The 17,384-nt window shown below is 48.9% G+C and overlaps 1 protein-coding gene across 5 annotated transcripts in view; it reads right to left on the bottom strand.

Annotated features, from left to right (window-relative positions):
- Positions 1–17,384, bottom strand: part of scml2 (Scm polycomb group protein like 2) — a 64,228-nt gene that overhangs the window by 12,022 nt on the left and 34,822 nt on the right. For all 5 annotated transcript variants that reach the window (XM_064327081.1, XM_064327082.1, XM_064327083.1 and 2 more), the window contains exons 8-11: positions 10,495–10,817; positions 8,912–9,047; positions 4,350–4,553; positions 910–1,086 (exon numbers count right to left, since the gene is read on the bottom strand). In XM_064327081.1, coding sequence (XP_064183151.1) covers positions 910–1,086; positions 4,350–4,553; positions 8,912–9,047; positions 10,495–10,817 — 840 coding nt within the window. The remainder of the gene's footprint in view (positions 1–909; positions 1,087–4,349; positions 4,554–8,911; positions 9,048–10,494; positions 10,818–17,384) is intronic.

Below are 17,384 nucleotides of genomic sequence, written 5' to 3'. Positions count from 1 at the left end.
GCCAGCACACACAGGCCTGCACACACATACTTACACATACACAGACTCTGACTTGCGGGGACGCACAAACTCTTACTCATACGCAAAAACTTGTGTGCACACACACAAACATACTCACAAATGCAAGAGCACAAACAGACACCCACATACACAAACATGAGCATGTGCGCGCACACACACACAAGCGCGTACACACGCGCACTCACATGCGCACACACTAGCGTGTACACACGCACACAAACACTCACGCACACTAGTGTGTACACACGCACACACAAACACAAACACTCACGCACACTAGTGTGTACACACGCACACACAAACACAAACACTCACGCACACTAGCGTGTACACAAGCACACACAAACACTCAAGCACACTAGCGTGTACACACGCACGCACACACTCACGCGCACACAAACACTCACGCACACTAGCGTGTACACACGCACACACAAACACAAACACTCACGCACACTAGCGTGTACATGCACACACAAACACAAACACTCACACACACTAGCGAGTACACACGCGCACACAAACACAAACACTCACGCACACTAGCGAGTACACACGCACACACAAACATAAACACTCACGCACACTAGCGTGTACACACGCACGCGCACACTCAAGCGCACACAAACACACTCACGCACACTAGCAAGTACATACATGCGCACACACACACACACAAACACTCACGCGCACTAGCGTCTACACGCGTGCACACTCACGCACACTAGCGTGTACGCACACACAAACACAAACACTCACGCACACTAGCGAGTACACACATGCACACACACACACACACACAAACACTCACGCACACTAGCGTCTACACGCGCGCACACTCACGCACACTAGCGTGCACGCACACACACTCTGTACGCAGTGCCGTACCTGACTTGCTCCTGTCGTAGGCGGTGTGTCCGGCTGCCATGTAGGGGCTGAAGGGCTGGCTGCTGAACAGGTTGTCACACTGCAGGTGGTGGCACAGAGTCTCCAGGAAGCGCAGCACGAAGGAGGCGCTCTTGGCCGAGGGCAGCTGCACAAAGTGGGTGCCCCCTTCTGAGCGCACTGCCACAGGGAACATGAGACTGCCATTAACCCCACAGGCCTGTCACGCACGCACACATGCACCCACACGCACGCACACACACACACACACACACACACGCACGCACGCACACACGCACACACGACTACCATTAACCCCCACAGGCCTGTCACGCACGTACACATGCACCCACACGCACACACACACGCACGCACACATGCATACACGCACGCACGCACACATGCATACACGCACGCACGCACACACACACGCACGCACACACGCATACACGCACGCACGCATACACACACGCACACAAGACTACCATTAACCCCCACAGGCCTGTCACGCACGCACACATTCACCCACACGCACACACACACGCACGCACACACGCATACACACACACACACAAGACTGCCATTAACCCCCACAGGCCTGTCACGCACGCACACATGCACCCACACGCACACACACGCACGCACGCATACACACACACACACAAGACTGCCATTAACCCCCACAGGCCTGTCACGCACGCACACATGCACCCACACGCACACACACACGCACGCACACACGCATACACACACAAGACTGCCATTAACCCCCACAGGCCTGTCACGCACGCACACATGCACCCACACGCACACACACACGCACGCACACACGCATACACGCACGCACGCATACACACATACACACACGCACACAAGACTACCATTAACCCCCACAGACCTCAGTCACACACGCAAGCACACACGCACACAAACACACACACACACACGAGACTACCATTAACCCCCACAGACCTCAGTCACACACGCAAGCACACACGCACACAAACACACACACACACACACACGACTACCATTAACCCCCACAGGCCTGTCACGCACGCACACATGCACCCACACGCACACACACACACACGCACGCACGCACGCACGCGTACACACACACACACGCACACACACACACACACACGCACGCACACACGCACGCACGCATACACACACGCACACAAGACTGCCATTAACCCCCACAGGCCTGTCACGCACGCACACATGCACCTACACGCACACACACACGCACGCACACACGCATACACGCACACATGCACCCACACGCACACACACACACACACACGCACGCACACACGCACGCACGCATACACACACGCACACAAGACTGCCATTAACCCCCACAGGCCTATCACGCACGCACACATGCACCTACACGCACACACACACGCACACACACACGCATGCACACACACATACACGCACGCACACATGCACCCACACGCACACACACACACACACACACACACGCGCATACATGCACACACACATACACGCACGCACACATCACCCACACGCACACACACACACACACACACACGCATGCACACACACATACACGCACGCACACATGCACACGCACATGCATAGACACACACGCATGCACACACACATACACGCATGCACACATGCACACGCACACACACACACACACACACACGCACGCACGCACACGCATGCACACACACACGCACGCACGCACACACACACACCACGCACGCACACAGGCATACACGCACTCACGCACACACACACACACACACACACACACACACACGCACGCACACACGCATACACGCACGCACGCATACACACACACGAGACTACCATTAACCCCCACAGACCTCAGTCACACACGCAAGCACACACGCACACAAACACACACACACACACACAAGACTACCATTAACCCCCACAGACCTCAGTCACACACGCAAGCACACACACACACAAACACACACACACACACGCACAAGACTACCATTAACCCCCACAGGCCTCAGTCACACACACACACACACACACACACACACACACACGCAAGCACACACGCATACAAACACACACACACACAAGACTACCATTAACCCCCACAGGCCTCAGTCACACACGCAAGCACACACGCACACAAACACACACGACTACCATTAACCCCCACAGGCCTCAGTCACACACAAACACACACACACACACACACACACACACACACACACACGAGACTACCATTAACCCCCACAGACCTCAGTCACACAACACACGCACATGCACGCACATACGCACACACATACATGCACACACACATGCACAGAGGTACACACACACCGCACGCACACGCACAGGGGTACACACACACACGTATGTATGCACACACACACACACACACTCATACATGCAGAAGTAGACACACACGCACATACACACTCTCTCAACACGCATGCATAAAGGCACACTCGCACATGTACAGCGGCATACACACACACACACACAAACACACACACACATAGAGGCACGCAATCACACACACACATGCGCCCACACACATGCAGACACCCAATCAAACAAACAAACGCAGACACACACTCCGACTTCCAATCCGGCCGTTTTATTTGAATGTATTTTGCCTTTCTCTGCGTTTCATGCTGATGGTGCGTGTCAGCCTGGGTAAACCCCTCCCCCCTCGGCCGCCCCGCATACACGGGCCGGCAGGAGAAGCAGATGTCCCGGCGGGGCCTGGAGCCCCCTCCCCCCCCGGGGACAGCCCCAATCAGGCGCTCCAAAACCAGGTTATGTGCGAGTGTCACTCCTCATTACGCCGAGACGGATGACATCAGCGCCGGACCCCCTGCGCTCAGCCCCTCTGGCTCCGCCCCCAGCATTAGCGCACGCTCCCGCCCAGGCCTTCCCCCCAGCCCGCCAATTCAGCTCGGAATGAGACACCTCTACCGCCACGCCAAGCGTGTCCATCACAGACGGATTTCTATGAATATCTAAAGCGCAGGGCCATCGCGCTTTCGTCTCATTTTCTTCCTGCATTTTCACTCGGGGGGAGGGATCCCCGCAACCCCATGATGCCCCCCGCCAACACAGGACAGCTGCACCCCCAAAAAAGTAATAATAATATAAATTGTGAATAATTTATTATTTATAATATGAATTATGATCTATATTTGTAAGCTCACGATCCTGCAAGAATCTGCTCAAAACGTTTCACACAAATACGGAAAAGAACAAAAGCAAAAATAAAATTAAAGCGGCAATAATAATCCAAAATTATTATCAAATAAAAAGAGGCGACATAAAAGCAAACTTAAAAATAAAAAAAAAAGATTATAAAATAAAAGATTAATAATCAGGCCACCCCCCACAAAAACACCACCCTCCTCACGTTCCCCATGTCGACCCCCTGTTCCAGCGCGCACCTTTAATGACCTCCCCGCCGTCGGACTCCGACTGCAGGAAGTTGAAGAGGATCTTGGGCTGGAAGGCGCAGTCCACGCAGGCCTGCACGGCCTGCTGCAGGACCAGGTTGACCGGGCCCGGCCCGAAGTGGTCCGGGAGCTGCTGCATCTGCTTCCTGTCCAGGTGGGGGCCGCAGTTCCCGTGCTTGTTCACGTACACGCACACTGCACACGGGCACACAGACGCACACGTCAGGTGACACTGCAGAACAATGGCTTACGAGACTTAAATCTGGACCATGAATCCAAATCCAGCCCTGGTTTTCTCCTCAGCCAGGTAATTAACTGAAGAGTCAGTGCTACTGACTGGCCAAACTGTATTTAGACTGGACTCTGAGGTAAAGGGAGGGTGGAAAACCTGCGGTTCCTGGACCTCGAGGGGCGTGATTTGAGTAAAAGGGCTTTAGAGTATGAGAGCCAAACCCAAGTCCTACAGCACAGGTGTCAAACTCCAGACCTGGAGGGCTACAGTGTCTGCAGGTTTAACTCCAGACCTGGAGGGCCGAAGTGTCTGCAGGTTTAACTCCAGTCCTGGAGGGCCGCAGTGTCTGCAGGTTTAACTCCAGTCCTGGAGGGCCGCAGTGTCTGCAGGTTTAACTCCAGTCCTGGAGGGCCCCAGTGTCTGCAGGTTTAACTCCAGTCCTGGAGGGCCGCAGTGTCTGCAGGTTTAACTCCAGTCCTGGAGGGCCCCAGTGTCTGCAGGTTTAACTCCAGTCCTGGAGGGCCGCAGTGTCTGCAGGTTTAACTCCAGTCCTGGAGGGCCGCAGTGTCTGCAGGTTTAACTCCAGTCCTGGAGGGCCGCAGTGTCTGCAGGTTTAACTCCAGTCCTGGAGGGCCGCAGTGTCTGCAGGTTTAACTCCAGTCCTGGAGGGCCGCAGTGTCTGCAGGTTTAACTCCAGTCCTGGAGGGCCGCAGTGTCTGCAGGTTTAACTCCAGTCCTGGAGGGCCGCAGTGTCTGCAGGTTTAACTCCAGTCCTGGAGGGCCGCAGTGTCTGCAGGTTTAACTCCAGACCTGGAGGGCCACAGTGTCCGCAGGTTTAACTCCAGTCCTGGAGGGCCCAGTGTCTGAGGTTTAATCAGCCTGGAGGCCGCAGTGTCTGCAGGTTTAACTCCAGTCCTGGAGGGCCGCAGTGTCTGCAGGTTTAACTCCAGTCCTGGAGGGCCGCAGTGTCTGCAGGTTTAACTCCAGTCCTGGAGGGCCGCATTGTCTGCAGGTTTAACTCCAGACCTGGAGGTCCGCATTGTCTGCAGGTTTAACTCCAGTCCTGGAGGGCCGCAGTGTCTGCAGGTTTAACTCCAGTCCTGGAGGGCCGCAGTGTCAGTAGGTTCTTGCGGTCTCCTTTCATTCAGCAGCCATTTTAGGACTTGGTAACAAGCTGTGTGAACTATTTGAACTCTTCCAATCAGTGACAGACATTAAACACCTAAATGCTAAAGTACACCAAGAACCAGCAGGACGCCGCAGCCCTCAGCTACCCCTGCGCTAAAGAACCACAGGGCTAAACAAACAGAGCAGCAGAGACAGCGGAAAGGCACAGCAGCGTAGCACTGTTTTTAAAACTAAACGAACGCCTGGGTGTTCAGGCAGACGAGGTCATGCGGTTCAGGAGGTCTGCACACAAATTCTGTGAAATTAGCATTCAAACAGCGAGAAGTGTGGCAATTTTCCTAAACCGTTCAAACGATCGGATATTACTCAAACTTGCAATAACAGCAATGTTATTGCACAGAAGTAGGCAGCGGATAGTATTACATTATGAAGAACCTTCAGCAATGTACCCTAATTAAGGAAACCAACTGTCATTTCCCTCTTTTTCATTTATTTTAACAACAAAATAAGACAACTCATTTTCCCTTTTTCATTAGCATTCTGTGCAACATAGCTCAGGCAACATAGCTCAGGAGGCAAGACCGATTGTCTGGCAGTCGGAGGGTTGCCGGTTCAAACCCCGTCCTGGGCGTGTTGAAGTGTCCTTGAGCAAGACACCTAACCCCTAACTGCTCTGGCGAATGAGAGGCATCAATTGTAAAGCGCTTTGGATAAAAGCGCTATATAAATGCAGTCCATCCATTTACCATTCATTCAGTGTTCTTTTTATTTCAGAATTCTAAAATGAATTTTATTTTCAACAGTGCTATATTCCAAATTAAATGACCATATGTCCTCAGTGCACATCTGTATTGGATTGTGTCGCTCAGAATTCCTGCATACCGACACTGGGTACAGCGCATCTTTGGCTCCCTCTCAGTACTAAATTAGCACATCTTCCCTTCGTGTTTTTATTTAGAGCCGTTTATTTTTAAATCCGTGTATTCAAAAATTCTACAAATAAACATGATGGGATTTTTCATCTGAGGAGAGCCTTTCATGGTTGCCCACACCGAATAAGGCATAATAATACATATTTACATGGCTCCAAGTTGTGGCTATGCTAATCTGTGAAGCTAGATGTAGCCCAGTGATCCTCAATCTTATCCAGAAAGGGCCGATGTGGGTGCAGGCTTTTGTTCCAACCAAGCAATATCACACCCGATTCTACTAATCAAGGTCCTTAGCAAAGACTCGAGTGTTTGATTAGTAGAATCAGGTGTGTTACTGCTTGGTTGGTACAAAAACCTGAACCTGAACACCGGCCCTTTCTGGATAAGATTCAGGACCCCTGCTATAGCCTACAAAATGCCCCTGGTATTAGATGGTACCTAGTGAACTGTAGAGAAGGCAGAGTCACTGCGATGCTGAAATGGGTGCTATGATGCCTCAGCCTCTCTTCACTATCTAACAGTAGAGAAGGCAGAGTCACTGCGATGCTGAAATGGGTGCTATGATGCCTCAGCCTCTCTTCACTATCTAACAGTAGAGAAGGCAGTCATCATGCTAATCTGTGAGCTAGATTAGCCTCAGTGATTCTTCACATCTAACAGTAAAGGGCGGGGGGTCACTTGTCCCGCAAGCATATCAGTGTCTCAGCTATCAAGTTCTACAGAGAGATGGAGGTTCTGGTATGCTAGAATAGGGTTGCTATGATGTCACCTCCTTCACTGACCTATACATGAAGGACAGCACTGCAAGCTGACAATGGCCTGGTATGAGTGGTACCTTCATAACGTAGAGAAGCGCAGAGTCACTGCGATGCTGAAATGGGTGTTATGATGCCTCAGGCTCCTTCACAATCTAACAGTAGAGAAGGCAGAGTCACTGCGATGCTGAAATGGGTGCTATGATGCCTCAGCCTCTCTTCACTATCTAACAGTAGAGAAGGCAGAAGGCAGTAGAGAGTTTTTCCGGTGATGCGTGAATATTCCTTTGCTTCACAGAAAGCACACAGCTGCCCTGGTGACTCATGGGGGAGAGGACAAGCCCTTTGGTGGCTGGAATGGGCAGGCATGCCCTGTGTTTCGATATGATTCTGCAGCATCAGCTCAGCTAGATTCATCTCTGGAAATTCACAGAACCGGAATTTCTCCATCTTACGCACACAGCCCAGCAAATGTGCAGTTACCCACTTGCGTCACGGTCCGACTCACAGCACCACCTATTTGGTGGAACGTGATACTGTCATTGGTGGTCCCATAAGGCTGCAGAAGCACTAAATCCACTAACAAATTATACTCATTATAAAAAGGAAAATGTTTCCATGTTCATTCCACGGTTTTACGGTCTTAATCCCAAATTAACCACAGTTCCTCATTAGGTGTTAGAGGGCATGTTTTCAGAGTCCGGACAGGAGCGGGGGTGTAAGATTATGGGTTTTAAAAGGTCAAAGCAGCGCACCCACGCCAGAGTCCAGGCACGATCAAAGAGGGTAAAGCCTTCTCCCGGCTAATGATGCTAACGCTAGGGTATTTCTGTGGGGTGCTGTGGCATGTGCCAGGTCAACAGAGACCCAGGACCATTAGGAGAAACAGTCTCTGAACTGTGAAGATCATCGCTTGCTGGTTCCTCCTAAGATTCTTTTAATGAGGTATCACATTCGGCAATTCATGCATAAACTGTCACTTTTTTTCCCTAGCCTTTTACTGTCATTTTACACATGCTTTGTCTTTCAACTATGAAGCACTTTGTGCTGCAACCCATGTATGAAAAGGTTCTGTACAAATACATTTATTCTTATTATTGTTACAAATGCGTATTCAAAGGCAAGATAGCACAATTTATGTCAAATCACGCTGTGTAGTGAACTAAAATGTTTTGAAGATTAACCGTACGATCCTTACCTTCTCAAAAGGATTAACCAGGCAGCTAATGGTTATTCACAGCCACAGTTCAAATAGAAAATGCGTTCTCTTACACAGTGCTTTGACTGCACGTTAATTGTGTTCTAAGATCTAGGGCGGGCCTTGCCAACACAGGACCTGGAGAGAAGCAGGGTCTCCTAGTTCTTGTTTTCACCTCAAAATCAGCAATCAGTTCAGACCAAAGAAGCCAGGAGGGATGAGTTAAGTGGTAGGTAACTGGCTCATTGGTCAGGAGAGCAGTCTTTGGCCACTGCTCCAGGAGGCCGATAAGTGGAGCGGTGCTTTACCTGTGGACATGACTGCGGGGTTGGCGTTAAGGTGGCTGGGCCCATCCTTTGGTACCTGAACGCCGGCCAGTCTGGACTCCGGAGCCGCGGCCGGGGAGCCAGCCGAGGACGAGCTCTGGACCACTCGAGGCTTCCTCTGAAACACAAAGTCCCGCCCACTGTCAGGGCTCCGCCCACAGCACACCCCACCAGGGTACCAAAGAACCCCACCACCCACAGTGACGGCTTGGCCCAACCCACAGCTCCACCTGAGGCACGAGAAACCTGCCCAACATTATTAATAGCCCTGCCCCAATCTATCTAGTTAAATACAAAGCCCTGCCTGTCACTGCTATACCCAGTCCTGGGGCACTAAAGACCTTCTCAACAGTACAGCCACGCCCACCCCGCCCCACTCCCCCCCCCCCCCCTCCTGCTTTGGACTGAAGTGCAAACCTCACATTCCAAGAGCCTGCCAGGGACCAAGTGACTGAGAGATAACATATAATCCATCCACATCAGCAGATAACGGTTCGTTTCTTGTAATGTTATTGAAAGCAAATCCTAATACGCATGAAAGTGTCACATTGAAAGTGTAACAGTGTAACAATAGACAAACTAAGTGGAAGTAATTGACCTTAATGCCTCACAGTATCGTTAATGAAAACACTTTGCACATGCGTCACATGACTAGGGAGAACCATTGAGGCCGTAACATTGCTGGCTAAAATCCTGCAAGTACTTCACGCATGTCTCTGTTTATGCATGTAATCACTACATTTATTCATGGTTCATCCCATTCTTATCTGGCCGCACTGCGATTATTGAAAATGGGCCTTTCAAGATTTAGCCGACCGCAGATAGCCTAAACAGATCCTTATTCAGTGAAGACATGTGACTATTATAGTTATTCATGATGGTTATTTCCTGATGTACTCAACAAAAACACTATGTCATTTTTAAAATTCACTGATGCTGATAGATCTATGCTCATAGATCTATCTGACAATAATTTACTGAACTAATTAACATTTTACTGAGCATACCGGCACCTGTGTAGCCTATATTATTTCCAGTATCACGCAAATCGGCCAAAGGCTCAGGCCAAAACATTCCTGAGATTTTTTGAGTTTTTTTGTGTTTGTTTCATTAACTTGTCAATAAATGATCACAAAGTGAATCCACTTGGAGCACAGACCCATCTCTCTTTATCTTGTACCATTTTTCAATTATACATACTGACCAAACCGATGTGTACAGCTGGAAGAGCGCATCGGGTCTCTTTAAAAATGGAGACAGTGCGTCTGTCACATGCCAAAAAATTTGAAAAGGCTGCGTGTGGGGATATCCATCTCTGGAATTACAAATATTTTTTGTGCTGATGAGGTGCCTCACTGAAGCCAGCACACCAGGGTACCGCCAGGTTATGAACATTTTTCTCAGAGGCGAAATGGGGGACCTGCAGGTGGAGCATTCTATGGACTGGCCATGTCTCTAAAAACAGACTGCGCTTCGGTGACCAGCTACACAGGGTTAGCGTCGGGGCTAATCATCTCTGGGATGACCCGCATCTGGGAGGAGAGAAACGGGGGAGGGCGAGGTACCTTGCTGCCCGGTTTGGGCCCCCTCTTCCTGTGGGGCCGGGGGGCGACCTGCGCGGCGGAGGCGGCGGCGGCGCCCTGCGCCGTGCCGTTCTGCGCGGAGGCCGCCGCCGCGGCTGCAGCGGCCGCCTCGGCCGCCGCCTTCAGCATGGCGATGGTCTCGCTCTTGGGCCGCCGCCCCCGCACCCCCTTCCTGACGGGCAGCGGGGGCAGGGGGGCGCTCAGCCTGTACGGCGACTGCATCGAGCGCCTGGTGGGCTTCGCCGGCGACGAGGAAGATGAAGGTGGCGGAGGAGGAGGAGACTGGAGGCTCTTTGGAAGGGTCACTGCAACAAAGCAAGGGGGTGGAGGAGTCAGATCATGGAGCCGTCAATGTGCAAACCCATGATGCACCGTTTTTTATACATTCAGCCACTGGTGTCCATTTTACTCTCTAAATCATTATTTACTTTGTTTAATTCTAAAGGGAAAAATCACCACACTTCAGCAAAAGCATAACGATATCACAATTACGTTGTGCCCAGAAAAACCAGTCATCTAATTTGACACTGTAATGCAATTCCCATTAAGCGTTTCAGAAATATCTCACACACATCACAAACAAAGACTTGCAATGAACTATGGGAGCTACAATTTCGTGATCTTTTGGCTCTGTACTCCAGCACATTGGATTTGAAATTAAATGATGACTATGAGGTTGAAGTGCAGACTGTCAGCTTTAATTTGACGGCATTCACATCCATATCGGGTGATCTGTGTAAGAGTTACAGCCCTTTTTATACATAGTTTCCCCATTTTAGAGAATCAAAAGTAATAGGACAATTGGCTGCATGACTGTTTCTTGGCCAGCTATGTGTTGTTGCATCATTCATGTACAAGTAAGCTAGAGAAAGGTCTGGTGTTGATTCTAGGTGTGGCTAGGGTATGAACTTAACACCTGCCACCAACCAAATTCTGCTACAAACTGCAGCTGCTATGATTTTCTACTCAATCAGGCAACCAAATTCTTAGGCAACCGAACAGGCAGTGTTATACTGTAAAAGGTACTGTAGCTAATAAAATGCTGAAAATGGCCTGTGATTTTTAGAATCCACTAGCCGCTCTGGCTAGTAGGTGAAAAAGTTCATTTCATGCCCTGGGTCATCGGGAGTCTGCTGCTGTTGTCTCCCAACATGAGGACCAAATAAGTCTCAATGCTAGTAAAGCAGATCAGCATAAGGCTGACAAATCAGAATAAATCAATCCGAGACATAGCAAAAACATTGGATAAGTGTTACCCCTTTTCAACTGCAAGGCAGCAAGGCAGATCAAAAACAGTCTCACGGACACAGGCATACATGCGTATCAGACTACCATGAAGATAAGACTACACCAGCATAACCTCAGAGGGTTCACTACAAGATGCAAACCAGTGTTAAGCCTCAAGAAGAACAGAATGGCCAGGTTAGAGTTTGCTAAAAAAAAAAGAAAAAAAAAAAGTACATTGAAAACTGTAGAGTTGTGGAACAAAGTCTTTTGGAGAGATGAGTATTAACTAGTACCAAAGTGATGGAAAGACAAAGAAATGAACTGCTCATGACCCAAAACACCCCTGTTATGGCTCGGGCAAGACGAAGTGTACAGAAACATCCATCTGCTCACATCCAGCCAAATGCCACAAAACTCATTGGACAGTATTTCACCTTGCAGCAGGGACAATGATCCCAACAACTGAAATGTTCCTGATTGGCCGAGACTTGAATACAACTGAATGCGTTCAGAGTGTTTCACTTGCTGAGAACAAGCCTGAAGGCAAAAAGCCCCTGAAACAAACAGGAACTGAAGACAGCTGCAGTACAGGCCTGGCACAGCGTAACTACAGAAGATATCGAGTGTCTGGTAATGTCTGAGGGTCATACAGACAAAAAGGATTTGCAACCAAGTACTAAATGATGACTTTATTTAACATTATATTATTTTGTCCAATTACTTTTGGTCCTCTAAAATGGGGGACTATGCATAAAAAGGGCTGTGATGCTTATAAGGATAAAGGTTAAAGGATCACTCAATATAGATGTAATTACCCTTCAATAAAGCTGAGAGCTTGCACTTTAACCTCATATTCATTGTTTCATTTCAAATCCATGGGCTGGGGTACAAAGCCAAAACAACAAAAATTTTGTCACTGTCCAAATACTAATGTATTTATTGTTTTTTTTGTTTAATTATTATTCCTGTCCACCTGTGTCATTCAGAGCTTTCCACCTGTAAATATACAGAGCCTGAATATTCCTCCTTTATTGCTAATTACACAAAAACATGAATGAAACACACTGCTGTTCATAATAAATTCAAACAATAATGTGGATGGGCTCTACAAAGCACAAAGAAGCCTCATAATATCTATAGCACGTCCACTGACAGTATCCAAACGATGTCAATGTCATTTACATATATTATTTTTGGTTCTCGTACTGTATCTGCGAGCCAGGAATCTCAGCTTTGCTAGGAAATTCTCTTTATGTAGTGGGGATGTTGCCTCCTGATTTTAAAATGATGAATTTCATTCACAAGAATATATTTCAATAAAATCGCAGGGTGCAAAGAACCAATGAACCAGCCAAGGGGTCTTGAACCAGATACTACTGCAAGTACCTACTCACATCTTTCAAGTACTGTTTTTATACACACACACACACACACACACACACGTGTACGCACATACTCACACACACACACACACACACTTTCACACAAACCCACACACATACACACACACACACAAACACATATACACAGCTGCTATAATATGCATTACAAAATAAAGAAGCAGTCTACATGTTCTGAACATGGAAAGATCAAAAAGAAACACACATGAAAAAATAACTTTGATCTTCCCCTCTTTGAATCATACCGGCTCAAGGACCCTCATGCCTTCGCTTTCATTATTCTCCCCCCCCCCCCCCTTTCCCGACTGAAAAATTCTAATTTGCCGTATCTGAAGTGTCATATTTCAGCTCCCTGCATTATGGCTATGTAACAGGGGCCTGGCTGAAATGCAATCCTTCTTAAAACAAACATCTCCAGGCAGGAGGAGGTCAGCCGAAATGGAGCCCTGAGAAGTGTGTGTGTGCGCGAACGCTGGGGGGGGGGGGAGGGGGTCCTTGTGCCCCCCTGGTTTGATGACCCTTTTGTCTAAATGCCCCTCCCCCAGCACTTGACGGGCCTGTTTCCAGGTCTGGGTCCTGAATCCTGCGGGACCCTCCACAGCGGCCTGTGTCCCATCACCATCCACCCTACCCGCACCTCCAGCAAGTCTATTAACATAATATACACACTGGACACACACTCAATCTGGACACACAATCTACAGCACTAACCTCCTGCACAAAGTTTATTAACATAGCATACACAGCACACAAACCCACCACCTACAGTACCTTACTAACCTCCTACACAAAGTCTGTTAACATACACAGCACACAAACCCACCACCTACAGTACCTTACTAACCTCCTACACAAAGTCTGTTAACATACACAGCACACAAACTCAACACCTACAGCACCTCACTACACAAAGTCTGTTAACTCAACATACACTCAACATCTACAGGACCTCACTAACCTCCTGCACAAAGTCTGTTAACTCAACATACACAGCACACAAACCCACCACCTACAGTACCTTACTAACCTCCTACACAAAGTCTGTTAACTCAACACACACTCAACATCTACAGCACTTCACTAACCTCCTGCACAAAGTCTGTTAACTCAACATACACAGCACACAAACCCACCACCTACAGTACCTTACTAACCTCCTACACAAAGTCTGTTAACTCAACACACACTCAACATCTACAGCACTTCACTAACCTCCTGCACAAAGTCTGTTAACTCAACATACACAGCACACAAACTCAACACCTACAGCACCTCACTAACCTCCTGCACAAAGTCTGTTAACTCAACATACACAGCCCACAAACTCACTTTCCATAAGAGCCTACTCACACCTCCAATACAGACATCATTGTTATTCACATACAACTGCTGTTTAAATGTTAATTTACTTGCAGTTTAGCAAGTGACAAGTGGTTTTCAAACAACAGTTTAAGGCAAAATGTATAATTTTACAGAAACATTCAATTATAACGATATACTTAGTGAACATCACATTTATACCACCAAAATAAGGACAAATAATTTTTAAGGCAAACAAGTAAAGGTGAGTCCTTAAGTAACAAAAAATAAGTGCAAATAAACAATTATCTGAAAAAAAAACATTGTTTATTTGGGTAGGCTATAAACATCCAGGGATTTTATAACTGAATAACAAATATAATCATTCACTCCCAGAAACACAGGCTGGGGAGGCCATATTTCTGCATAATATACTAGACTATATATATTATTTCTGGTAGGATCAACTTACTACTAAATTTTTTTTTTTTTTAATGCCAGCATTAATCTTACCCAAAAGTAAACATACACATAACCATAAAGCGTACTCAGACAAATGAACAGGTGCAGTGTTAACATACTGGCGTGACCGCTTCTATAAAGCCGTACGCAATATGACTTAAAAACGCCTTCTAAAATAGCGGTAACCCCCCTTACGATAAAGACCGGGGCATCTTTCTGTGCGTTTTCCTGCCTCCGCCTCCTCCGCCTGCCGCGTCTCACTCCCGGCGGCTGTGAGTGACAGACGGAGAGGCTCGCCTATCTCCGATTCGCAGCGCTGACCCATCAGCGGAGGTGCAAAATGGCACTCTGAGAAAGCATTGTGGAAGCCACACAAAGCGACGGCTCCGGCGCTAGCCTACGTCTCTCTTTGTTAACGCATACGCGCATTTCAAATTTGATCAGATAAACATCTAGTGTTTCAATGGAAGTGAAAGGCTGAGAGGCCGAGCGCATTATGGGGGGGGAGAGGGGAAGGGAAAATGCGCCTTTGGAAGCACGCAGACCGACTCTCCAGGGCAGTCTGAAGGACTGGAACCCCCCCCCCGCCAAAGCTGTCTAATTGGAAGGAGCACAGAAACAAGGCCAGAATAGTGCTGTTACAGTGTGGAGAGAGCTCGATCAGTACACACACACACACACTCGCAGATACACAAAACCACACACAGACACACATACATATAGACACATGTATACAAAAAAAAAACACACACAAGGAAGCAAATGCACACACAGTCACACACACACAGATAAAAAGCGTAAGAGCCAGAATATGGCTGTGGCACCCCCCAACTCCCAACTCCAATCTTTTTAACCCCCCCTCCCCAATTCCCTCTCCCCTCATTTCCCCTCTTGGGCCTTAGGAAGGAGAATTCCGTCTGAGACAGCCAGATTCTTTTTTTTTATTATTTAAAAAAAGAGAAACTGTGGGACCAAGCACACATTTCCATAAAATACCTCCTCCTGCCATATTACCCAGGCATATGGTGCTGATCAGGACGACTTCATTTCCATGTGACCCAGTGACCCGAAGGATGAGAGCACAGTGTGTGTGCGCGTGCGTGTGTGTGTGTGTGTGTGAATGTGAGCCACAGGCTCTGAAGTGTGTCTCTGCTGGGGGGGGGGGGGGAAGGGGGGATTAACGCTCACAGTTCATTAGGCTCCGTCCCACAATATTTACATTTCCCCCCAGACCCGGGCCCTGCTAGCTCTGGTTCTGAGCGACCCGGGACGCACAGCAAATCAGAACCACATGGCCCAAAACCGAGCTCCGGGGAAGCGTCCAGGGTGGAACGGGACGGGATCAGGGGAAACTGGGAAACGTAGTCACAATGCCCGCGGGTACTGGGATAAAGCAATACCATCTGTGGGTGTATAAAATATCAAAATATCCATTACACCTCAACAACACAACCAACGTAACACAGAGGCAGGGTTCCACAGTGGAGCCTCATTTCTTCCCAGCTTTTTTTCTTTTTTGCGACTTCAGACTCTACTTCGTCAAAGCGTGTGAAATATAAGGCATGATATTTTTAACGTATATGGGTGCTAAAAGCTGTAAATTCTTTTTTGCCAAAAAGCTGCAAAGACTCAACGAAAAGCCATGTAAACACCAAATTAATGAAGTCGTCGCTATAAAGTTTTGTAAACCAAAGGCAATATCGCACAAGAGCTATGAAAACATTGATACAACTCAAACCTCTCATGAAAAGTGCTTCAGCAATAACAACACAGAAACAAGACCCCCCCCCCCGCTCCAAATAATCAAAGCTCATCTACCTCGCTCACTGGACTGTGTTATGTTTTCCATAATCAGATCCACGGAATGGAGGAGCCTTTACGTGCGCCAAGTTTCCCAAATTTCACAGAATTTCCACTAATATCACCCCCCACCGACCCCACCGAAGCCACAGCAAATCCAACAGGCAGGCGGTTCTGCCGAGACGCAGGCTAAGCAGCGCTAAACATTCACAGCCGCGCTTCGAGCGACGCAAAACAAACCGCTCCCCGGCCGACTGCCTTACCGCGGTCGGAAACGCACGGGCGCACGCGGACGCAGCGGCGACTCGGACAAAGAGCCGGCTCCTCGCGAGGGCGTCTCGGGCGGGCGGTCACAGGTGAGGCAGCGAGCCGCACTTCGCCGCCGCCGCCGCCGCACGCCAGAGTCAGGACCCGAGACTAAACAAAAGCCGGAGGGGGGGGAAGGGGAAGGGGAAGGGGAAGGGGGGTGGTTGGAGGAACGGAGGAAACTCACCAAGCAGACAAAAGGGGTTTTTTTTAAAATGGAAGCGGCTCCGGTTGCGATTCAGACCCCCCCCCTTGCCGTTCCCGGGCCCGTTTAGCCACCCACCCCCCCGAGTCCGAGCCGGTACGATCCGAGCCGGCGTCAGGAACCTGTGGGAGCTGCTGCTGCTGCTGCTGCTGGCTCCCCCTGCGAGACCGAGT

The sequence above is a fragment of the Anguilla rostrata genome, chromosome 3, assembly GCF_018555375.3.
Source record: "Anguilla rostrata isolate EN2019 chromosome 3, ASM1855537v3, whole genome shotgun sequence".
Classification (NCBI taxonomy): Eukaryota; Metazoa; Chordata; class Actinopteri; order Anguilliformes; family Anguillidae; genus Anguilla; species Anguilla rostrata.
This window is presented reverse-complemented; position numbering and strand designations above follow the sequence as displayed.